General features: G+C 35.7%; 1 protein-coding gene across 1 annotated transcript; it reads left to right on the top strand.

The window, feature by feature from the left end:
- The first annotated feature begins 8,917 nt into the window (after positions 1-8,917).
- LOC108740494 (armadillo repeat-containing protein 3) lies at positions 8,918-24,717 on the top strand. Its single transcript, XM_018474821.1, has 12 exons — positions 8,918-9,107; positions 9,164-9,400; positions 11,113-11,496; positions 11,551-11,751; positions 11,807-11,966; positions 12,213-12,334; positions 15,374-15,529; positions 15,664-15,896; positions 16,462-16,778; positions 22,035-22,212; positions 22,271-22,415; positions 24,418-24,717. Exons 1-12 carry the CDS (start codon positions 8,964-8,966, stop codon positions 24,715-24,717), a joined length of 2,577 nt encoding a protein of 858 aa, XP_018330323.1. The 5' UTR covers positions 8,918-8,963.
- The last annotated feature ends 1,869 nt before the right edge of the window (positions 24,718-26,586 follow it).

Raw genomic sequence — 26,586 nt, forward strand, 5'->3', positions numbered from 1 at the left:
AAAAAAAACTATACTAATATTATCAGTAGGAACAGAAAGTCCTCCCCTTTGTAAATAATCAAAATAAATATCTCCAACGCAAGAGCCTTTATTGTTTATTATGAGCGAAACACAATGGTTGTAAGTTATCTTTTTACGAGCAGAATGAACTGCATATCCTGAAATATAAATTATTAAGGAGTCATCTAAATCACAATTCATTAAATAATCGGATTTAAAATTCCAATAAACTGACTTATCTTTAAGGGAGAATTTTCAACAATTTAAATTTCTGTTTCATCATTCTCTGGTAATTTAGGATATGTTAAAAGCACATTACCGGCAGTGGATACTTTTTTTACTGATTTTATAATGTCACATTCGTTAAAGTGGTGTATGTAAACTGCAGAATATTTTCATAGAGTCCAATCTTTGCGAGGTATAGCACTTATGCATTTTTTGCGCATTTCATCATTTTTTAGACATCGCTTTTGCAATTTCAATTATTTCGAAATAATATCAATTCTTCATGAATCATGAATACAGTTTACATTCATATACAAATTAAAGTTAATATTTCATACAAATTAAATATCTCTATTTAATTACACTATAAATAAGAAAAGGAATCACTCCATCAATTAACGATAATAGTCATAATAATTCAAGAGAATCATAAATGACTTTTAAAAATCGTTTCTTATTGAAATTTACACAAAATCGTTAATTATTCAGTAATTTAATAAAGAACTAAATTCATGAAATATACCTCAAATGTACAAAATAATAAATTGTGAGTATTCATTAATTGACAATTTTTATTTTTTGAACATCTGAAAATATTTTAACTCCATACTATATTAAAATAATTCGTAGTAAAGCAGGGTAAAGTGTAGAAAGTTATTTATAAAAAAGCGATACGATAGTTATGGTTAAATTAAACTCGAAGCCTTTAAAAACGGTATTAGTGCAGGTCTACATGCTTACATCATCTAGATGAAGACGTAGAAGCGGTGTATACAGATATAGAAGATATGTTAAACTTAGCGAAAGGGCAGGAAAACCTAATACTTGTAGGACACTTCAACGCAGTAATGGGTGAAGGTGAAGACAGTGCAATACCAGGTTCATTTGGATTAGGCAATAGAAATGATAGAGGAGATAGATTGACTGAATTTTGCAATAAACATAATTTAACCGTCGGGAATACTTTATTCAACCATCACGGCAGGAGGCGTAATACGTCGAAGATGCTAGCTGATTTAGGGAGATATCAGTTAGATTACATACTTGTTAGACAAAGACTTAAAAATCAAGTGAAAGACTGTAGGAGTTATCCAGGAGCAGATATAGATAGCGATCATAATTTAGTAGTTATGAAGACCAATCATAAATTGAAAATTCTAAAAAAGAGAAATGTAGGAGACGTCTTGACTAGAAAAGCTAAAATTTAACGAAACGCGTGATAGGTTAGGTACAAGGACAGGCGAATAATAATAATAAAGGCGGCGGGCGAAACGAATGAAAGGGACATACAGACAAAATGGAACTACATTAAAACGTGCCTAAAGTCAGCAGCTACAGATATAATAGGTCTCAAACACAACGAAAGTAGGAAACCCTCTCCCACAAAGGAGATTGCAGGATTAATAGAAGAAAGATGGAAATACAAAAACAGGACAGACGAAGAAGGGCAAAAAATATATAAAGCTATAAAGTAGGAAATACTTACGAAGTGTAGGGCAGTTAAGGTACAGTGGGTTGATAGGATGTGTAAAGAAGTAGAAGAAAAGTATGAATTAGGTAAACTGAAGATGCTAACAATATAATTAAAGGAATTTTAGAGATGTAGAAAACAATAGAAAACATAATATGATATGAACAACACTGTAGCTTCTATTTACAGATTTATTTACATATTATACAAGAAAAAAGGAAGAACTGCAACATAGCGGAATATTTGATTATTAAATATTATTTACAACTGGTTCCGTTTGAGAAGTCACAGGGGTAGCTAATAAGCTAGGCGAAAAGGTAACTGCTAGAGCTAGTAAGAGAAGGTAGCTGCTGGAGCTAGGAAAAGGTCGTCTCTCTCTCTTCCAAAATGCTGGGAGCCCGTATTTATACCCCTTGGGTCCAGTGGGGCAGGGTAAAAAATAGAGGGGTTGTAGGTGGGGTTGCATGGTGGGAAAAATTACAGTCCAAAAATTAGAAACGCGAAATCTGACTATTTGTAAAAACAAAATGGATGTGGTGACGGTGGAAAAGACTGTAATATGCATGGAAACATAGGGTTAGGAAAAAAAGACGGGTTTCTAGGATAAAAACTAACAGAAATATAAAAAATCAAAACGAGAGAAAAAAAAAATAGAAACACAAAGAAAAAACGGTAAAGGAAAAAGAACGAAGCATCAGATTAGAACATAAGAAAGTGCCATAAGAAATGATGAAACAAGAGTAGAAAAAAGAAATAAAATAAATAAATTGGTGAAGTTTGGGTTGTAGTCCGGGTAGGCTGCGACGTCACGGGAAAAACCAATGTCGAAGAGACTGGTAGACAATAATTCTAGATAGAACAAATCGCCCCTTCTTTGTGAGCGAAATTTATTCCATAATTTGTGATACAGGAAAGAGGTCGCGGTGGTGGACTTTGACTGCCTTGGCCCCCTTCTGGATCCAATAACTGTTTCCACCGATATAGGATATTACGGGATGGGGCCCGGACCAACGAGAATCAAATCCGGCGTAATATCCTTCAGGAGCGTTGGACAGGTGATGCTCCTTACAGTACACTAATTGTTGGGGATCATACCTTCGAGGTTGTTCTTGATCTACCGCTACTTGCTGTTGAAGGTATTATTGTGGATGGTGACAAATGCCAGCAATTCGGTCTTCGTAAACTGCGGGCGGGGGTTCTTGGTTTTCTAAGGTAATATCCCATTCCTCGGGTCGAAGTAGCTGTCGGTCAAAAAGAGCGAAATACGGTGTAGTTCCCGTAGCCGCATTGGTTCGATCGCGCTGATCAAACATAATTTAGGGTAGGAATTGGTTCCAAGCCCTATGGTTACCTTGTTGTAGATAAGTACGAAGGCCGACCTTAAGTTCTTGATTCCGTCTTTCGGTAGGATTCGCCCTTGAATGATAGACGGCAGTGATCCAGTGTTGTGTCTTCCATCGCGTGCAGGAAGAACCCCAGAGTCTACTGGTGAATTGATTACCGTTGTCTGTGAGTATGGTATCGGGAAACCCAAACCGGTAAAACACTTCGTGTTCTAGCATACGGGTGATAACAGGCGTAGTTGCCGAGCCCAAGGGGAATGCTTCGACCCAACGACTGAAGAGGTCCGTTACTACCAGAATGAATCTTTTCCCCCGGGCGGTTTTTGGATAAGGTCCCATTAAGTCCACGGCCACTGTGTCCAACGGCTTCTCGGGCTGTCGGGGACGTATGGGGGTAGAAGGGACGCAGTGCTTTTTCGCACACAAGCGCACATGGTTTGAGACATTTCGATTCAGGGTCGGCGACGCATAGTAGCGTCGAATGCGGCGGTTGGTTTCCTGAATACCTGGGTGTCCTGCCCTGTCGTAAAATTCGTGTAGAAGGTGTACTTGTTCGAGGCTAGGAACCATTATGCGCCAGTCTTCTTCCTTTTTGGCCCATAAGGTGTTGTCCATTAGTCTATAAGTCTGCAGGAAGTTTTGATCGTCAGGGAGGTGGCCTTCGGGATGGTCTTGAAGAAATATGCAACGTTCCTTGAGTTGTTGTAGATTAGGATCTGTAGACTGGACTTTGCTAACACGTTCCTTCAAGGTGTTTACTTGGATTTGTGTCACGGGTGGAATAGCGTGGCTTAAACTCGGTCCGGGGTCTGGCGGTAAAAGGCGGGACACGTCGGTGACATCGGGGTCCCGAGAGCTGGACTCGGGTTGCCGGAATAGTGCATCCGGGAGTTCGTTCGACTTCCCTGGGCAATGTTCGACGGTGAAGGTGAACTCTTAAAGCAGTAACGTCCAACGAGTTAATTTGGCACGGGCGTCTTTCATGGGTTGTAGCCACTGGAGTGCTCGGTCGTCGGTCCTTAGTGTAAATCGTTTATTTTCTAAGTATGGTCGATAACGTTTGACAGCCCATATTACCGCGAACACTCTTGCTCGTTACTGTGATAGGCCTGCTCCGCCCGGTTGAACTTGGTGCTTGCGTATGCGATTATGTTTTGGTTTTTTCCGTTGTCTTCTTGATACAGTACGGCAGCAGCTCCTTTCTTGCTAGCGTCTGTTTGTAATAGGAAGGGGTTTTTGAAATCCGGGCGTTGGAGTTGGAGCGGCTGTTGAGTGTATTGAACCAAGTTGCATCAAGATGCGGTCGAAGGTTCCCTGGGCCACTAGATCCTATTTCCATTTCCTCTTTGGGCTGTGGTCATGTGAGTTTCAATCAAAACAAGTCACTTCTATGTTCGCGAATGGTTAATTTAGAAATTCAAAATAGATTGCTGAAGGTATATGTCTGGAGCGCGACGCTGTAAAAGTGTGAAACATGGGCCGTGGGTGCGACAGAAACAAAAAGCTTAGAAGCGATTGAAATGTGGTGCAATAGGCGAGTGGTGAGGATGCTGTGGATATAGAAGGTTAAAAAAGAAAAGTTATTAGAAAGAATAGGAGAACAGAGGACTTTATAGAAGTCGATAAGGAATAGGCGAGATTCTTTGGTAGGACACCTTCTCAGGCATGAAGGTTTAGTCAGAGACATATTAGAGGCAGAAGCCAGAGTTAGGAGGGGAGAGGTACAGCTAGATTAGATTATTGTTCGTAAAGAGTTATGAATGGGGGTTGTTCCAGTTTTAGGGAAATGCGAAGATTAGCTCAGGATAGGAAGGAGTGGATGTGCGTGTCCAACCAGTCATAGGGCTGACGACCTTATGATGATGAATCATCATTATTTAATCGTTTCAGTTTGATTTAAGACCCTGAGGACTTGCTATGGGTTTGACGGGGTAGACTGTCCTTAGGTTGATGGGGTTGAAGGAGTATTCTAAAGTTGTCCCTTAGCGTAGCCCTAAGACAAGATTTTTTTGGAAAAGCTTTAGAGATCGTTAACTTGTTAAGAGGTCTGAAATCGGCCAGAGCTAAAGAGTTCACATTAATTGCCAAGACTAGTGTTAAATTTTTTTTTGTTTTGACTTTGAAGATATAAAGCCTTTATTTGTGTGTTTGGTTTGTGGTAAAAGGTCATAAAGCCACTGTTGTAAAAAAAAAACTTTTAAGTGTTTCATTCTCACCTGCAATGCTGCTTTGAAGAATCGTAGGAATGGGTGGGTGCTGGTTCGGGTGAGATAGGTGATAGGGACAAAATGAAAACAGAAGAGAATGAAAGATTATTTATCAATATCAAAATTGGAAAAGCAGTACTGATAATTCGTTTTGATTTATGGTCTTTCACAAGATGAAACTCTCATCTACATATAATATCGGAAATCTCCGATGCAACACAAACAAAAATGTTGTCTGGTGACTACATTATCTTAAAAAAATTACTCCATAAAGGCAGTAATCAAGTACTTTTCGGTTCTATTGCATACAAGAATGTCCCGAAAACGACTGACATTCACTAGGTGCGTGAATACGGGTGTCACAATTGGGCATTGGTCGGTCAAAGGCGCCTGTGGTCCAAACCTTTTACCACAAGTACTTTTACTACTAGATAAAAATTACGTAATCGGGCATTGACCAGGCGAAAGTGACCGTAGTCCAGATCTTGTACCACAAAACACTTCTAAAAGGTAAAAGTGCTTGATGCGCACGTATTCACAGGTTTAGACCTTGACCTCTCGTGCTCTGTAGTCACAACGGCAGTTCAGTTTTTCTGAACAAAGCAGATTATAAAATTAATCAAACACCCAAAGTTGATACGCCACTCAACGATCTGAACAGCACTATTTACACATTTATTTATATGATCTACAATTTTCACAACTTAAGTATATATACAATAAAAACCTAATAATAAAACTAATATCGACCAAGAGAACAATATATAATTATAACCTAAAACTAACGATCAAACAGATGAGAATCAAAGATGCACAAATACAAAAACAAAAAGTCAAATGGCGAAACGGTAAAGCAAGACACACTGACACGTTGGCGAGGCGGAAATGCCTTTCAGTTTTCGCATCTATATACTGGGCTTAGGATAGTAAAGTTGGTTGTTGGCTTATTTCTTCTTTCTTGCCTGGGTAGGTGAAATGTCGGAGTGTGTCGGTACTAAAAAAAAACTTTTGGGTGTTTCAGCATTACTGGATGCTTGTGATCAGTCCCTCCGGGCTACGCCGGAAGTTAAGGTGGAATTCCTTCTTCAGGCTCCTTTCAGGAATTGTGGGAATGTGTGGGCAGTGGTTCCAGTGAGAAATATGAGACTGTGGAATATTACTGACCCAGCATTTTGCCTAAGTGATCTAAGGAAACCACAGAAAAACTTGGACCAAGGCAAACGGACCCGGAATTGAACCGACGTCCTCCCAAATGCTAAGCAACGGTCTAAACCTCTAGGCCATGCCGGTTGGTGTCGGTACTGTTTTTTTTTGTTTTCGTGGAAGAGAGGAAATCTTCAAAAGACACCCAACCGTCCGTACGACTGGGTAGTGTCGGATTCCTGAGGAAGGAGTCCTCGGACCTACCGACTAAAACCCCTCTACCTCAGGCCGTTCTAGGACCAATGAAGGTCCTCTTCAGCCGTATGTATTTGTGTATTAGGTAATTGTGGTTTTTATATCGGTACTGTAGAAAGGGTGGTCATTTATACCAACCCCAGTACCAAGCAAGAGTTGAGGAAAAGTGGGGTTGAGAATGGGATTGTCAGGGAAGGGCGGCAACAGACATTAAAACTATTTGGTTTTTTAAAGTCAATTTCGCGGCGGAAAAGGAAAATATCGATGGTGAGGAAAGACTACGCATTTCTGTGATAAAAATTAACACAATATGAAATAAAAAGGAAAACTATAAAAAAATAAAAAAAGGAAAAAAGAGAGATACATCAGAGGGCAACTCTGATGTTTCTTTCTTCTTTTTCCTTATTCGATTGTAGGGTAACTACAATACATGAGGAATAGGGAAATAATAATACAAAGAGAAAAATAAAATAAAGACAAAAAAAATAAATTAACGAAAAGTTAAAATAGGTAGAAGAGGGTTGTTGTGTACAAGTTCGACTGTAGCAAGGGGTGGGTTAGGTAGTTAGGCAAGAGAATTAGGATGTGACGTCATGGGGAAAACCAGTAGCTAACAAAGTTGACGAATTCGGAGCCCAAGTAGAAGGAGGGTTAATGGCGGGCAAAATCGTTGTGACAATGAGTAGTTAATAATTGGGTTCGAGGAATCGGTTTAGTTATAGTGCATGTTTCAAGGTGATTTTCCAACAAAAGCGAAAGGCAGAAGGATATTGACTATATCACCCAAACAGTTTAGAAACCTTTCTTATAAATTTTCGGACTCAATATCTGCGCCTGAATAAACACGCAGTTGTGACGTTTCTTGATTAAACCTTTTAACATTTAATAACTGTCTGGTGTAAATGATTATTATTTAATCATATTTACATACTATTAGAATAGTAAATCACAATTAATCACCAATTTTTATCCGGGTTCACACAACTTACCTTGCCCTATCAAGCAAACTTAATTTTGAATTCTCATTTAGATTCGTCAGAGGAAATTTTAAACCAACTCCACAAAAGATTTTTCCGAGGAAGGCTCGGAAATGGACCCAACCTTAAATTTCTTTATAAACAATTATAAAGGGGACTATTTTTCGCTTACTATCCAAACCTCACGCTTAATAAAGCCCATGGGAGACGACGTTGCTGAATCTTCTCCTGAAAGTGTCACTCCACAGAGTGGAGGTTGACGAATCAAAATTGCGATTGTATTCCAAACTATGTACCACAACTTTGTTAGTATTTATACTTCTTAACCTCCATTACATTTACCAATCCTCATCAATTCTGAAACTGTAGGTATGACCCTTACCATTATTATATTATTTTTACCTTTTAAACGGCAAATTGTCTTTCAAGTTTTTCACAAACTTTAGAAGCCTAGGGTGCTACACAATAAATATAACTTAAGTTCCAACGTTAGATGATTTCAATCGCATAAGAAATTAAATACTCTTAACGCTAAACAGGTTGACATAGAAATGCTGGAATGTGAACTATGATATCCGTCCAGTCGCATTAAGGTACTCAACAATTAATTGTTGTTCATATGTATATCTAAGCGGTAGACTAATTGTGAGTCGCAAGATCCAGGTATTCACAAAAGTGCTATATCCTAGAGGTTTAGACCGCTACTTAGCATTCAGGAGGACGCCCGTTAAATTTTCCACAATGTCACATGAGAGGAGCCAACTATTTCGGATGTACTATTTTAAAGATTGCCATTGTATTTGAAACTGTGGATTTCGTGCTTACAGCGTTGATATTTTCCAATCGCGTAAATACATGTCACATTACTTGAGCAACAACTGTTTTATAGTGACTGACCTATACTAATAAATAATCGATATGATGATGATTCTCATACAAGGTTTAAACGTTAAAAGGGTAAGCTACTACTCGAGGTTGTTAACACAAGCACGCTGAGTCATACTTACTCCAATTTACTTGTAATTTCAACTACATTTTCTCGAAAACGGTGAACTTAATTTTTATGTTTTATAGTGTTCTATCACCTCCTACAAGCTCGACACTTATTTCTGTTACATCTTGTACATTTTCTAATCTTTTTTCATTGAGGACATGTTCATTGTGTGTTCATATGTGAGAGGAAGGTAATAATCAAAAATTATATATTCGTACATCCTGTACATACCCTATATCATTAGAGATGAATTTCCAAGTATTCTCGATTTTTAAGTTTTATATTTCACTTCATAATTTAATGCTAAGTAACTGTCAGAAATTTCTTGTCAAATATAAAAATAAATAAATGGGCCCAAAAGGAAAAACGGATGCTGGGAAGAAACAAGCTGAATCTGGCGTGCTTCCTTTTGGACAGACTCCATATGGAACAGAGGAAGCGATTACTTCCGTTACCCTTCTTTCAAGTACAGAAGAAGTCATTGTTTTAAAGGTAAAATGAAAAGTATTTAGAGAGAAAGAATGATGAAGTCTTTTGCGTTACGTTAGGCTATATATAACCTTTGCAAGTATGCTCAACAAAGGATGTCGAACGTAAATTTCCTTTTCCAACTGGGTTTGATGGAGAAATTGCAAGACTTAATACGTAAAACTACTAACCAATCAATTTTAAACTTTTGTTTAAAATTGTTAGGAATGTTTATGAATATCCCGTCAGCAGTTAAAGCTTTAACTGATTGCAAGAATTATACCGATCTTCTGAAAATCAATTCTATTTTCCAAACGGTGAGTATACGACATTATTAATTTAAATAATTTAGATTGTCTGTTCTGAATTGTTTGTGAACCATTTTACTAATATCTAACAATTTCAGAATAAATACAATTAAACCTTGACCTTTATTGTGCCAGGCGATACCGTATTGACTAAATTCGTATTTGCCTATGAGTACACCAAAATAGTGCTAAATCTGAATGTATAGGTCGGCCTAATAACCACGCAATATGCTCATTGTGACCTCCATAGAGCTACCGGGATCTTAATATATATCTTCAAAGTAATTCCAAAATTCACTTGAAGTTGAAATGACTTTGGAAATAGTTATCAGGATCACGGTAAATGTCACTGTTGCGTGCTCATTTCAATAACTTTTGAATTGAACATTTCTAGATATCTAGAGTAGCTGAAGAGATAATTGATTGAATAACCTGACATTCCTATACATTAGATGAGATGAACAACATCCGGTACATTGATCCGTTCTCAGGAAACTTTTATTTTATTGTCTCTTGACAATGAGGACTTTTCATCAGAATCTCACTAAAAACATCATACTCAAATTGCAAGCAATCTAACCGGAGCCGATTTTCTTTAATATTTTGCTGGGTCCTTTAGCTGTTATAGAGGATATTAAAATAGGAAATATGCATTGCTTGGAAACATTTTTTGGTTATGTATAGCTCGGCCAGAATAAATATACTGCGTCACCCTATAATAGACAGGTATCTAAAGTCAGTAAAGTTTAGTTATTATCCACATGACACATCATCATTGATTGGTTAACAAATATCCCTCTAAACTAAAAAAAAATATACTAAACTTAACATTATCAAAACTACTAAATACAGATATTTACGTAGGTGCAATTATAGAAAAAATCTTGGAACAAAAAGTAATGTGACAAACAAGGACAATGAGTTTTATATCACCATATTAAAAAACCAAAGCAACATAATTTCTCTTCACCAATGTTAGACATATATACTGATAATACATATGAACTGTGTGTAAGTAAAAAGCTATCACTAGAACTACTGGAAATGCTGAATTAAACTATTACGAAGAATCTATCAGAATTATGTACCTACAGTAGATAATTAACATTACTTACGAAATGTATATTAAGAGTAGGTATTCCCAAACAATTCAAAACAGATTGTTGCCTATTATAGAATATATAAGCTATAAGGAACCTGTATTGATTTAGTTTCACTTTTCACTACTCTTTAACAATGACTTTAAAAAAAGTTTTATTAGATGCAGTGAAGATTTTCGTGTAACTAACCCAAGTGTACAGATAGACCAACGAATCTGTAGTCGCAACAGAGGTATGCGCAGTCACAAAGTGGAAGGGATTTAACTAGAACTTATTTCGTACAACGTTGTAGTCGTGAATTTAACTAGAACTCATTTCGTACATCTATTTTGTGAATAGTCTGCCTAGAATCAGTGCAATATGGAGAGCAAATCAATACCAATATCGCAGGCGGCATTGAAATCTGGTTTACGTGTTCCTTTTAGTGTACAGAACCTGAGAACGAGCCTAAAAGCATATCGACACCCTTTACTCGTTTTCGCTCTCTTTCCCGCTTGTGCGCATCTCGCGGCTTCAGATTCGTTGGTCGACCTGTACTTCTCCTTAATGATTTAAACTATTTCGATTTAGTTTGTTTAACAGATACGTTTATAACCCTAATGTCTTGTTCCGTTCCTTTAGGCTACCGATCCTAAAGTACAAGAGTTCTCCTCACAGATATTGAGCAAAGTGGTCACAAATACAATCATAGCATCGATGCTTTTTAATACTGACGTGATAAGCTCAATTTATAAAGTACTGCAAAATTGCGTAGATCCCGATATAATAAAGAATACACTAGAATATCATCGTCGACTTATCGACTGTCAGGAAGCAGTAATTGTATTACCTAAGATGACTGATTTCTCCCCGAATATATTGTTTTGTTACTTAAAAAGTGAATTTCCCGAAATTCAACATCTGGCTATTGACATTTTAGTTTCAACGACAAGTTGGAAGAACCGAAAGTTGCAACTTCGTTACAAAGACAGTGGCATTGTGCAATGCATGCTGTGTTTAATATTGGTAGTGATTGCGTTTGTAAGAAACTTTATTTCGAAAGCATTATATTTCTTCTAGAACAATGAATATCCGGATCTGCACCAGAAAGCTTTTGATGTTATACGTAATTGCTTTGACTTTCCCGAAACTGCCACTTACTTTATTGGTACTGTTGAGTTTTTAGAATTCGCGTTGTGGGCAAAAAAGTGTCCTAAAAAATATATGTTCTGTGCAGCTACAATTTTTAAAGTTCTTACTGATTACGAATCAGCTAGACAGGTTGTTAATGGTAAACGCCTTTAACATTTTATTGTTACACTTCACAAAATTTCAGTTACTTTTCGACTTCGCTGTGGAAGAAAGTATTTTATCCATGTTCAGAACAAATAATGAGAAAGTCCTCCAGAAAACTTGTGAAGCTGTATCGAATTTAACAAATCACAAATATTGCTGTGATAAGATGCTTACACCCGTTGTTATAAAATGTTTAATTGGTAAGAAAATATTATTACAGACGTAATTGTGAATACTCGATAGGATCGATTTTATATTAAAATCATATCCTCGAGGAACATTTCCTACATTAAGGATACATAAAGATTACTTCGGCTGATTTTAAAAATTTTTGGGAATTAGTATTAAAAGCAAGAATTGGTATCCTCCAATTTAAATTATTATTTGCTACAGTTTTCTTGCTTTTATTTATGGAAAGGTACTAAAATTAATTTTAATTGTTACAGAAATTTTGCAAAGAAAAGATATACCAACAATCCCATACATTGAAACCGCTCTTAAGACAGTCCACGATTTTTTAAAAAGAAATCGGAAAATGTTGCATGTATTTCCATTATATGGTGGATTGGTAATTTAATACTTTACTATTTTTCTATTTTATTCGATTATGGTAACGTGCCTGTCACGTTGAGGTTAGCTACGCAGGGATTCGTTTTAGCAAGTAGATATCCATATTTTTAAATGGACCTTGTTGGAGCATACGTAATCCTAAAATGTAGCATCGTACTACAGATGGCGTTTACCGCGCCATTTGTAGTATTTTCCAAAACGCGCTGTTAAGACAGCAGGTAAAAGTTGGTCTGTGTTCTGTCGGAGCTGTCTGCGACGCGCTGATGAGATCCAAAAAGATCGAAATCGCGATCCGCGTCTGGCAGTTTCGATAGAATACAGACCACTTCGAATTATTTTATTCGATATTTTACTTCACTCTTATAAAAAAGTGGGAATATTGGGTACAACTACTAAAGTAAAAGCTGTAAATACTGTGAAAAAACTAAATTAGAGGATGACATTTTGGTATATAACGAAAATGCGGAGAGACTAAACAGTGACGCACAATAACATAATTTCGGATGCATTGATTTATCATTTATGCTTTTGATCCATTGTCAGTCAGTCAGGAAAGGAACCACAAATACGTCCACATATATACAGTACGTACAAGGTAATAAGTTAGCGTTTTGATTTACCTCTGCGTTACAGAACCAGTTGTAAATACTGCTACGCGAGTGGTCACATAAGTTACAGCCTCCTAAATAATCCCGCCTGAAAAGTAAATACTTAAATTGTGACTGCACAAATCTACCCTCCAAAGCTTGCTATTTAATTCAGAAACATCCTGTATAAAACATACAAATAAGAGGAAATACCTACATGACAACGAAAACACTCACTTGTGATATCTTTCTTACCGCAACCTTATAATTTATCAAAACGAAAATCAGTAAAAATAAATAGATAAGTTAAAAAAAAATAGCACATCGGCCGTAAGACAAACTTGGGCCAGCGCCATAGCATTCCACCAGTGCTGCTTTCGGCAATCCACATTCAGAGGGTTAATCGTATTGCCATGTATAATTTCAAAAATATTCTTATTGTATTAGTTTTAATATTCTATAAATAATCAAACGAATGATGTAATAACTTATTAAGATAATTCAAATTGTATCAATCCGTCTTTTGAATAACGCGGATAAAACATTATCTTCTTCTACGTACATATAATCGGAAGCGACAACTTATGCGACCCATTTCGTTGCAGTTTTTAACAGGCTCTGTAAGGCCGAGGCAAGTCCAGTACGCAACCGAAAACCCTGTATTAGCTCTGGGGTGTACCCCGCAAAATTATCGTACGTGTGTGGTGTCCGCTTCTCCACTATCGCAAAACTGACGATTTAGGATAAGTGGCGGCGCCAGTGTGTCTGTATAGCAACAGTGCGAATGAAAATTACTAAGTAATAAGTGTTTAAATTGTATGGTTTCATTATACTTCTTGTTATAGCTGCTGTTTTTTCCCTTCCCCCTTTAGTTGAATACCGGTACACATCGTCACTATCCAGCGAGGTTCGCCGGGTACTAGTTCTAAATCGGGTACTCGCTCCAGTACAAGTACATCTACATTAGTTTTATAGAGGAATAATGTTTGTGAGTTTGTATGTTTGTATGTTTGGATATGACGGATAATCTGCGAAAGTGTTGACTCGAATATTATTTTGCACAGATTTGTGACACTTGACACTAACCTACTGCCAATGATATCAATTGACTACATCACCTATAACTTTAAAAGAACAAAAAACTACCCTAGACTGTCTGTAAGCATCGCCTATTAGAGTTAATCCAATTTAAATAATAGTAACAAACAATGCATGAGTACAAAAATACAAACGAAATAGATCACTTATGCTGCTAATTACTAACTGATTGAATGCGGCATTACATTGTCGCTACCCTGCATGATCCTGTCAGATTTGCCCTTGCCTGTACATTCAAATACGTTTTTCTCGAAAACGGTCAACTTTCGAACCACCAAACATTTACATAATTTTCTTGCTTTGTATTGCCTATCACCTCATGTACGCTTCATCATTAGAAGGTTGTCAGTCCTAAAGACTGGTTGGACACGTACTTCCATTCTTTCCTATCCTGAGCTAAACTTCGCATTTCCCTAAAACTAGAACAACCCACATCCTTAACTATTTGCGAATAGTAATCTAATCTAGGTCTACCTCTACCCCTCCTAACTCCTGTTTCTGCTTCTAATATGTCTCTGACTAGACCTTCATGTACGCTAACTAGTTTTTTAAGAAACACCCTGTATGATACTCGAACGTTAACAAGGTTATTAAAAAAAAACAAAATTTAGTCGAAATGGTAGTAGTCTTGAATGAATATTAATGCACGTTTGTAGTCTATTTTCTTTTTATTTGGATGAGCTATTTATCGGTTCCGTACCGGTGACTAAGAAGCTATTCAGCGGTACTGTTTCGGTGGCTAAGAAGTTATTCACCGCTATCCAAACGTTGTATTAGTGCTTGTTGATTAGTGCTTTAAATTAGCAATAGGACATCGTTTTACATGGTTTTTGAATTTTCTCAGTACTGAGCGTTAGTGAATAGGGGTGGTTATTCAAAATTCAAAAATTCCATTTCTCCGACTGAAAATTGGGAGGGTGTTTATACGATATATATACCTGAATATCAAATTTTTAACCGAAAACCAGGGGGAGGGTGTTTTGACGTCGAGAGTGTTTATACTTAGTTAGTTTATTGAAACTAACATGGTGAAACATTCTTCCAATTCGTAAATAATACAACAACAGAAATGATTTATAAAATAGTTACTCCATTTTAATATTTTCACTAAAAACCGATTATCAAGTGTACAGACAATACAACTGTTGCTACATACGATTGCTATTGTCTGTACTCATGATAAAGACATTGCAAATCCAAAGGTGACCTGTTTGCGGATCGAAGAGTTCTATATTCCATGTAAGGACTGCACCTTCGAAACCAACAGACTTAGGTTTAAATAGAAAGTAGTAACCTTAAGGTTTATTATATGAAGAGAAATCTGATTGGTAATTAAACTAGCCTTGCTATAGGTTTCTGTAGCGGACATATTAAAAAGTCAAAATGAAATGACGCAAAATGGATTTACCATTTTATTGGACATCATTTACATTTATTGCACAGAAGAACAGTACAGAACCTCTCTTATGGATAAGGAATTGTATATGAAAATTTTACAACTATTTTCGGTATGTATTCTTCCTAATTGAAAATAATTAACCCACTGTTCTATTTGATCGAAAACTAATTAGGTAAGTAGTTATTATGTAATAAAATTCCAAAAATATATAGTGCTTTTACACGATCATTCATTTATTTAAAGGAAGAAAACGAAGATTTTTCGAAGAAAGCAATTGCTATTTTGGACCAAAGTATTAATGACCAAGAAAGCAGGGTTTACTTTTCAGAATGTTCAGGAACTGAACGAATCTTGTCTAAATTAAAGGAATCAGTTGAAGACGAGGAACTTTTGAAATATATACTAATATTTATATCTAGAAGTTTTATATATAAAAGTATTGGATTGCAATACTTAACGAATGAAGCTCTAACAGTGTAAGTAAAATAATTCGAAGTGGTCTGTATTCTGTCGAAACTGCCAGACGCGGATCGCGATTTCGACAGTTTCGACAGAATACAGACCGAATTATTTTATTCGATTATGGTAACGTGCCTATCACGTTGAGGTTAGCTACGCCGGGATTCGTTTTAGCAAGTAGATATCCATATACGTATTTAAATGGACCTTGTTGGAGCATACGTAATCCTAAAATGTAGCATCGTACTACAAATGGCGTTTATCGCGCCATTTGTGGTATTTTCTGCAAAACATATTTATTACAAACACCACTTTAATAAAAAGGCATTAATCAATTGACTATGTGTTAATTTATTAATTTCTGCTTTTTAAAATGTTGTCTGTAATATATGTTTCGTGGTGTTCTATATAAGAATATTTGTCAGTGAAAGCATATCTCGAAACGAGTGAACAACGGCAGTTTATTTATAAATGAATGGGTTATTTACCTGAACAGTTCAGATTTGTTTCTAATAAATAATAAATAATTAGAAAGGGCACATTGCATAGGACGAATGTCACATGACATTCTGCAATTTTTAGACTTAAAAATTTGGAAATCAAAGACAGAGAAATAAATCTCATGAAGGAACGATTAATGGACATGATTTATGATTTGTACTTGCCAATAAAATTCTTCGATAAAAACCGGCTTGATGTAACTGATTGCATTCGTGACAGATTTTACATGGTATGTGGCTGTTGGAGAGGATCTTTTCCATTCTTAGAAATATTGGAATCACAACAAATTTCAACGTGCAAAACTATTTACGTAGCTGATTTTACGACACCAAGCGATCTTCTTAAGGTTCCTTGCCTTTTTCGAAGGGAATGCTCAAGTAGAAGCACTTTACAAACTGGTACGTAATCTGTATTTTTATGTAGCTTCCTAGGTATTTCGATAATTTTCTTCTGTAAGTAATACTTATAATTGGGAGGTAAACATATACAATCGCGGACTTTTTATCGATCTTTTAAAAATATACCATTCTGGAGTACATTAATTTGATCTACGAGGGTGGATTGATAAGTTTCCGGCCTGACCAAGAAAAACAAGGTTTTTAAAAATTTTTTTTTTTTATTTCTCAACATAATCTCCTCCAAGGCTGATACATTTCTCATAGCGGTGTTCCAGTCTATTAATGCCATCTCTATAGACTGATTCGTCAAGCTCCTCAAAATAACCATTTACAGCTTCGATTACTTCTTCATTGTCCGCAAATCTCTTACCGCCAAGCCATTTTTTGAGATTAGGGAACAGAAAATAGTCACTCGGGGCTAGGTCTGGAGAGTAAGGAGGGTGCGGCATCAATTCAAACTTTAGATCGTTGATTTTAGCCGTCGCAACGATTGACGTGTGCGCTGGTGCGTTATCGTGATGAAACAAGATTTTTTTCTTCGCCAGATGAGGTCGTTTAATTTTCACCTCGTGGCTCAAACGTTGCAATAAGTCTGCGTAGTATTGACCAGTGATAGTATTACCCTTTGCAAGGTAATCAATGTATATAATACCTCTTGCATCCCAAAAAACAGTAGCCATAACCTTGTTCGCCGAAAAAATTGTTTTTGCCTTCTTTGGAGTTGGTTCCCCTGGTCCAATCCACTGTTTAGACTGTTCTTTGGTTTCAGGAGTGTAGTGGTGGACCCACGTTTCGTCAACGGTTACGAATCGACGCAAAAATTCGCTTGGATTACGCTTATACAATGACAAATTTGCGGTAGAAATGTTTTTTCGAATCAATTTTTGGTCGACTGTTAGCAAACGCGGCACCCATCTTGCACAGAGCTTTTCCATATGCAAATGTTGGTGCAAAATATGTTGCACACGTTCATATGACATCTTACAGGTCTCAGCTATCTCACGCACTTTCAATCTGCGGTCTCCCAGCACTATTTGATGAATTTTTTCGATCATATCTGGAGTTGTGACCTCAACGGGGCGTCCTGAGCGAGGCCCATCAGAGGTGCTCACACGACCCTTTTTAAACTCGGAAACCCACTGCTTAACGGTTGAATATGACGGGGAGGATGTCCCCAGTGTTGAGTCCATCTCTTTTTTAATTTCCTTCGGCGTTAACCCCTTCAAATAAAAGTATTTGATGACAGCACGATTTTCCTGCTTTTCCATTTTTACGAAAACCACAGAGGCGTCTTGTTCAGCGTGCTGTCAAACCTACACTAGCAAGGAGATCGGGCTGAAGCTATAGCTACAAGCTATCCAAGGATGGTACTATAGAATGTCACCTCAAGGTAGGCCTAGTGGCGTCATCTCTTGGTTAGGCCGGAAACTTATCAATCCACCCTCGTATCTTGTAAGGTGTAGCCAATGTGCACAATGTAAGCCCACAAAAATATGTTTGTTACGACATCACATTAAAAATCTTTCAAGTTCTCGGCTTTTCTGTACTATAATATGCATGTATTATACATATAAACCTTCCTCTTGAATCACTCTATCTTTGCTAAAAACTGCATTAAAACCCGTTGCGTAGTTTAAAAGATATAAGCGTAGAGACAGCAGGAGCGACTGTTTTAAAATGTTTCCAAAAATTTTTAATCAATAAAAAATTAAAAAAATGTAAATAATATTATTATAAATCTGAAACATTCTCGAGTCCACTGGAACACACACAAAAAATTTCATCAAAATTGGTCCAGCCGTTTAGGAGGAGTTTAATTACAAACCCACGCACAGAAGATTTAAAAAATGCACAAAGAGTAGAATTAATGAATACTGCAGATGCTAAACCCTAGGAATTAGAGTTGGGAATAAATTATTATTGTTTTGTTATTATTTATTTTTCTAAATTTCAAAAAAATACTGTTTTATATGTTTCACAGTTAGTAACCTACTGCATCAAAACTTGAGAAATCAAGGAATGTTTGCGCCAATTTACTAACTCATAATAAACGTTATTGACTAAAGAAATTTATAAAGTTTTATTTTTATTATTAACAATTACTGAGTTCCAGTACTGAGTAAGACCTTGAGCGTGTTCGGATTTTTTGATATTTTTAACAATATTTTCTGACCAAATTCGTATCTTACGTCATCTTCGTATCTTAAGTCCTTATTTTATCAAAACATTTCTTCTAATTTATGATCTGAGAAGGAACAAGTTTTATGCTATGCGATTATTTACTGTTGATTCAAGTCAGGACCATTCTGGTACGGTAAAGCAAAGCTACGAGGGCACATATTAGTAGAGTTGTGTTCCATCATGTAAGAATGAAAAGAATTAGACTAACAGCATGCTACAAAAATGTGAACTGATCGAATAGAGTTTTTAGATTTTTTATTATAAAATTCCGATGACGTAAATATTAATAAAGAAATGTACATTCGAATTCCGTGAATAGAGAAGGTTAGAAATGAAGAGATATTAGAAGGAATAAGAGAACAGAGGACTCCATAGAAATCATTAAGAAATAGGCGAGATAGGTTGGTAGGACACCTTCTCAGACATGAAGGTATAGTCAGAGACATACTAGAGGCAGAAACGGGAGTTATGAGGGTAGAGGTAGACCTAGATTAGATTACTGTTCGCAAATAGTTAAGGATGTGGGTTGTTCTAGTTTTAGGGAAATGCGAAGTTTAGCTCAGGATAGGAAAGAATGGAGGTACGTGTCCAACCAGTCTTTAGGACTGACAACCTTCTAATGATGAAGCGTACATGAGGTGATAGGCAATACAAAGCAAGAAAATTATGTAAATGTTTGGTGGTTCGAAAATTGACCGTTTTCGAGAAAAACGTATTTGAATGTACAGGCAAGGGCAAATCTGACAGGATCATGCAGGGTAGCGACAATGCAACGCCGCATTCAATCAGTTAGTAATTAGCAGCATAAGTGATCTATTTCGTTTGTATTTTTGTACTTATGCATTGTTTGTTACTATTAGTTAAATTGGATTAACTCTAATAGGCGATGCTTACAGACAGTCTAAGGTAGTTTTTTGTTCTTTTAAAGTTATAGGTGATGTCGTCAGTCGAAATAATTGACAGTAGGTCAGTGTCAAGTGTCACAACACATGATGTTAAGGATGGGGGTTGTTCTAGTTTTAGGGAAATAGGAAAGAGTGGAGGTGGGTGTCCAAGCAGTCTTAGGACTGACGACCTTATGATTATGATGAATAGAATAATAATCTTACCCTACCTTATTAGATAATTGGGTAACGCAAAAATGGCAGGGAACTATCACAGGGTTAATGAAGACGGTAAGTCGTCTCATCACCTGCACATAATTGACCTACTAACACAGTAGGTAAGTAGATGTTAGTTTGCAGATTTGAACAAACAAAAAAGATGTACCAACCCTACTAGTGACTTGAATATGAATTTATGGATACTATGGAGTAGTATGCCTTAATTGTATGTTAATCCTATGTAAGGGTAGTCGTTCAAGTCATGTAGATAAGATTGTAGAGAACTATTTTCTCTTTTTTTAATTTTTATTAAAATACTTAAAATCCTAAATTATCATTACTTGAACCCTCATCGTCCTACACTTTTTGATTTGGCTTGATATTAAAATCCGCCCAGAAAAAATTGAACAAATGGTTTCGGCAGAAATTCCAAATGTATGTATTAATTATACTATTATGGATATCGTCGGTAATGAACTGTATCAAGGCCGAAAATGGGGGCCGCACATTCACAATGCGAATGGCAAACACTAGAAATCAAGTTGAAGGTGATCATCAGTGGGTGGTACCCTACTCACCACTGCTTTCAAAAATGTACAAAGCTCGTATTTACATTTGCATATACATTAATAATGGCAGTGATTCGATACTATTTGAAACACATAATTTAAGTGAAAATGATGAAATATCACTATACCAAATTGGCAGACACATCAGTAGCAATAAAAATGTATGACATATTATTTATTAGTTTTCCATACACGAACGAGACCTAACCGTACACCATCTTGCGGTAAATCTTGAAAACGGTTAACGTGCATATTTCATTGAAGAAAATACTCTCTAATGGGTATTTGAGCCACCAAAAACGACACTTACCGAATTTGTCACTCTGTGCAAAATACCTGACGTTTTCGGACGATTCGCACAAACATTAGTACCTATATACCGACATTCCATGATATTTTACATAGAACAAATCAAGTAAAAATAGGAGACATGTAAACAATGCGAATCACAATCGCAAGTTGCAATTGCTGAAAGATGACAATAATTGGGATCTGACACTTCCTGATGCAGCATTTGCATCTACGACAAATAAAATTCACCAACTGTTCGCAATTCTATTAACATCTTATCCAACACAGTCTTCGGTTTTGTGGGAAAAGCACAAGAACAGCATGACTGAAGACATACTGCACCGAATTAGATACACAAACCAAGATGGTCTGGATGTCTTTCCTGCCATACTTAATAATTACTTGCGCCATAATTGTCACTACATTTAACAATTTTCCAGTTGTTCGAAATTGGATTAAATTCAGGGGTATAATACTGACACATACATTTACCTCATTTCCTATACCTCTACCTGAAAATAATTAGATTAAATTTCAAGCTTTTTTTGGCTAATTTCATTGGCGTATTTCACACTTTACCGCAGGGGTTGGTTAAAGTAGGCAACCCATGCGAACTTGTAGGTGGCGGTAATACATTAAGTGAGAAAGTAGGTTAACTTTCTTTTTTTGCTTAACGCGCATGCGTATAGTAAAAAAATATTAGATAATGTTTATTTATTTTCTGTTTCTTTCTAAGCAGCAGTGATGACTGAAAGTTTTTAACCAATATATCTTCTAATGATTAACGTTACTCCTGATAAACGTTATTGCTGTTGTGTATCTTTTATATATGTGTTATTGTTGCCAATGGATTATTACTTTTTAAGTAAAAACCCTAAAAATGTATGCTTTGAGGACTTAAAAAGGATGTCCTACTTCTTTTGCAGTTTTAGGGTGAATAATGATATAAATAATTAACAATACAATATCCCTCAAAGAAACTAAGATAGTATCTAATTAATATTTTGATTTAACGCCGACCTTAGTGTAATGATTTTCTACCACGACAACGTCGGGTTATATTGAGAACCAGAAGTATAATAAATTTAATTAATACCCAATGTTTCCCTCAGGTAGCCGCAAAGAAAGTACTCAAAAAGACAAAAGGCTTTCCAATGTTAGCGGGTATTCAGCTAGTGCCACCAGTCTCTGTAATATCATTTTTGAAAGAGTATCTCCTGAAATCAACTACGGAGGTCTGTCACCGGATCCATATTTGACGGAATATTTGGAAGAATTATACATAAAACTGTAAATTGGAGCGGTTTTCGAAATCTAAAGTAAACTGACGTTTCCTTTTCATTTTAAGTCATGGTGAAAAAGCTCTACCACTTTCGGTTGCCGACCAAATAAAGATTATTGCCGAGTTTATAGCAAAACGAATGTCAGGTTCAGAGAAATTCACTAATGCGGAAAAGCAACATTCTTATAAGATTCATATTAACGCTTTGAAGGTAAATATACACTGTATAGGTTGTACTAATTAAATGATTTCAAAATTAAATCTATACATAAAAAATGTCTGGAATTTTGATATCTCCAACTAGAAGTTATCAGGTATCAAATACACTATAACTCGGTTATAGCGTCACTCTAGAGACTGCCAATATTTTGACGTAATAACCAAGTGCTATAGGTCATATACGACATAAGTATGTGTACATTTTAATACAAGCAGAGCAGCATACTTGAGTTAGTTAAAAAATGAGCGTCAACCATTTTTCTTCAAAAGTTAAAACATTTTGTCTTGCATTAACCATTCCGGCAGAAGTTTGCATGGTATGGACCGAACAATTTCGAAAATATATTTTACCCTAACTATGCAGGCCTTATGGTAATGACAATAAACGATGGAATTTCCCATCTATATATGTAATAATAATAAATCCTTATTGCCCTTGGTCATGACATTATGCGTGAACGGCTGGACCAACTTCGCTAATTTTTTTTTGTTGTGTTTATTATTGTCAGGAGTAGGTTCTTATGAAAGAAACACTTAAGAAAATTGCGCGGAACATTAAAAATTTTAAGAAAACTAAACGACCACATCAACTTGGCGTTTTACATCACTGCCAGTTGTTTCATAAAACTGTCAGCGATTGATAGAATGCGCACTGCAAATATCACATACATTGATCAGAATTATATTGATATCTGTATACTAGCTGATACGACAGACGTTGTCATGTCTTAACTATGAATATTGAATTCGAATCGGTGTAATTAACAAAACAAATATTTATTCAAAAAATATTATTTATTATATCAATGCTCTATGATACACAACATTCTTCGTCTCATTTTCTGGTGCGTATATGAATAATTTTGTTGGTATGCCTACAGGGGAACAGGTGACATGTGAATACATGGATTTTCGAGATTGATGCCACAAACTCTTAGTGATTGCCCTTGCGATTTATTTATCAAATGTTCCACGCAATTTTCTTAAGTTTTTCATTCATAAAAACAAATACAATCAAACAAGAATTAGCGACATTGCGAAGGGACATAGGGATTCATTTTTATACATCATACAGTATTAGAATAATAAACACTACGTCTTTGAATAAATATTCTTTTTATTAGTTATACCAATTCGAATTAAATATTCATAGTTAAGGTAGGACAACATCTGTCGAGTCAGCTAGTTAGTTATGAATATGCAAACCTCTGCAATAATGATAACAAAGGCAATTGTGGGTGGGCAACATTTCATTTAGAAAACCGAGATGCCTATGGGGAAGTACCGGCAATAATAGGATCATTTCAAGGATTTTTAGCATTAAAAACATAACGTTATATCTGAGTTTACTGTCAAAGTAACCGATATTTTTAACATTGGTTTGAATGATAAATTTGCAGGACTACTAAAAATTGACTATAAGAACACCAGACTTTTCGTTTTAACCGATGTCATCAACCGAGTTTATAAGAATATCAAGAATATCATAAACGTTAGTAAAGTACCCTGCAAATTTTCGTAATTGAACATTTAAAATAAAATCTTTACGGTGGTGTACATTTTATGAATATGCTAATTGGGCAATAAAGCACTAGAAGAAATTCACCAAAACGAGATTTATTGTTAGTTTATTTCGGTCGATATTAAACAATGAAATCAAAAATTTATAGTTCCGCCCTGCACCTACCTAACGCTTATGATTTTTGCAGATGTATCACTTTAATTTCTTTATTTATCTACTATAAATTTCCTCAAACCTTAAATTCCTACATATTACTTAAATCAAAATTCAATTTAGCCGAATTGTAATGGGCCTTTTTATCAATTATGTACCTACCTTATACATGGTGAAAACCACAATATTACTAATTTTAACGCCCCCCACCTTTGCGTAACTTTGTTTAAGTGTAATATGTTGTTTTTATAATTTAAAAGGACAAATTCGTTAAAGGTCAAATATACGCCCTTTATTAATATAGCATTCGTACATACAGGGAAAACTTGGGACGAATATGATACCAATAGGCTATCTTCGACAGGGTTCTTACTGCGAAAGAGCACTTCTATTCAAAGCATTAGCTGATAAGCTTGCAATACCATCCACATTAGTAAAGGGTATGGAAGAGAGACATTGGAATGAAGTCCCTCTAGAGCTAGGGGAAGATAGCGGATTAAATAAGAAGTTTCTTTATTTTGTTGTTGATTTATTGTTTAACGTTGGCAGTTTGCTAGAGGTGGGAAAACCCGAAGCGATTGAATATTGTGGATTAACGACTGGTACACCATGTGACTGAAAGTTTAATACGATTGTAGTAACTTTAATATCTACTGTTAAGTAATTTACTGCTTTTATTGTTCAAACAATTATGTCAATTCATGTATCTAATGTATATTAATTTAATACATGTACAAAAATAGTTTAACCTTTCTTGAATTTGACTTTACACATAGAAATCACTTTCTAAATTACCTACTTCATTAAAATAATTCAATGGAAAATTGACTTTCATTGACAATTTTGTTACATATGTAAAAATGTAGAAAAAAGTGAAACATCACTTTATTTAAAGAACTGAATTAAATTTCAACAACTCAAATTTTGTTATGTGCAGCGCCTTCACCAAACCGTTACTTTCTAAAAATTATTTCTTATAAATAAAGCTCGGCCGAATAAATTGTTTTTGAGCTACTGCTACAATCTATTAATAAGTAAAACAAATTAATACTTAGTCACCTGTAAAGCCAAGTAAAGCTAGGAAACTGAATCAGAACACAAATTTTCGGGAAATTATCTGTAATTATCTACTCGCAACATATTTTCCAAAACGTTCATGGAAAATATTATAGATGTCGCGCGCTGCTATTAGGTTTAAATCAATAAGCACTTGACGAAAAGAGCACATTTGTTTCTCTACTTTTGAATAAAAAGAAACAAAATTATATGCGGTACATCGTCTTGCTAGTCGTATCCCTGACTGCAAAATCTGAAAACCTTCCTGTTTGTCGGCTTATCCGTATTAGTAAAGGACTATTAATGATTTACTACAATTTGTAGGGCATCTTCAATCCTTATAGGCTTTTGAAATTTTAAATATTGTAAAATTGTAAATAACATTTAGTTTTAATATATTCTCTTTTAGAATCCATAAATATATTTTCAATTCAATAACTTAAGAAAGAATTTAAATTTGATAACATCAACTGTGGACTTTAGTGAAGCGGTTGTATGAAATAAAATTAACTGACATACCGTCAACCCTAAAGTACCTTAATAAATTATTTAAACGCTATTACCCTTTTTATACAGCATTAAAGATACATGTATCCTTTTAAAAATGATTATTATAGACATAAAATTATCTACAAACAGATATACAGCGTGCAGCTTAATCAATAAGAAATTGTAACTTTCTAGCAAAAAATACAACAAAAATTGTTACATATTTTGCAGTACAATTAAAATCGCCATACAAATATAATTAAATCTGAACCCATAATTTGTTTGAATACGAGTCTACATCTAGTTAACTAACTCTTCTGTTGTAGAACGGTAGAATCTGATTCGCGTAAGTACCTGCATGTCGCTCATCAAATTGGTAAGTTACTTATTTACCTATTAGGGAATGGGTCCAATGCACTTCCACGTTGTAAAAAATTCAAAGTGAAATATAAATCACTACCTTTCATAAAATGTTGAAATTACCTACTGTTAGCTTCAGTACAAAAATGACAGAAACGTATGCTGTTTTGTCGAATTTTGTCCCACATATCGGGAGTAACTTTAATTGTAAGAAAAGCATTGGCATTGGGAATTCGTAATTCATATATCGTGGTAATAGGCGATATGTATACCAATTCTTTTACATGACTCCGCAAATATAAATCTGATTAGATGAATGGTTTGACCACGCCACTGGTTCGAAGGTACCTATATACCATTGAAAAAACACTCTGTTCTAATGGAGAAACTACATTGATACCCGTATGCGAATATAGTACTTCCTTCAGCCAGTCGTAAGTATTATTACGCTTCCATTCACGCGTCTAAACATGACAACAAGCTTCTCTTTTTTGAAAGTACCTTGGAGAAAGTAACGCTGACCGAGTGGTATGGATGCTCCACCGCCGATCCGCGTTTGTTTTGGGCCCAGTGTGGATTTTTT

Source organism: Agrilus planipennis, unplaced genomic scaffold, assembly GCF_000699045.2.
Source record: "Agrilus planipennis isolate EAB-ADULT unplaced genomic scaffold, Apla_2.0 scaffold230, whole genome shotgun sequence".
Taxonomy (NCBI): domain Eukaryota; kingdom Metazoa; phylum Arthropoda; class Insecta; order Coleoptera; family Buprestidae; genus Agrilus; species Agrilus planipennis.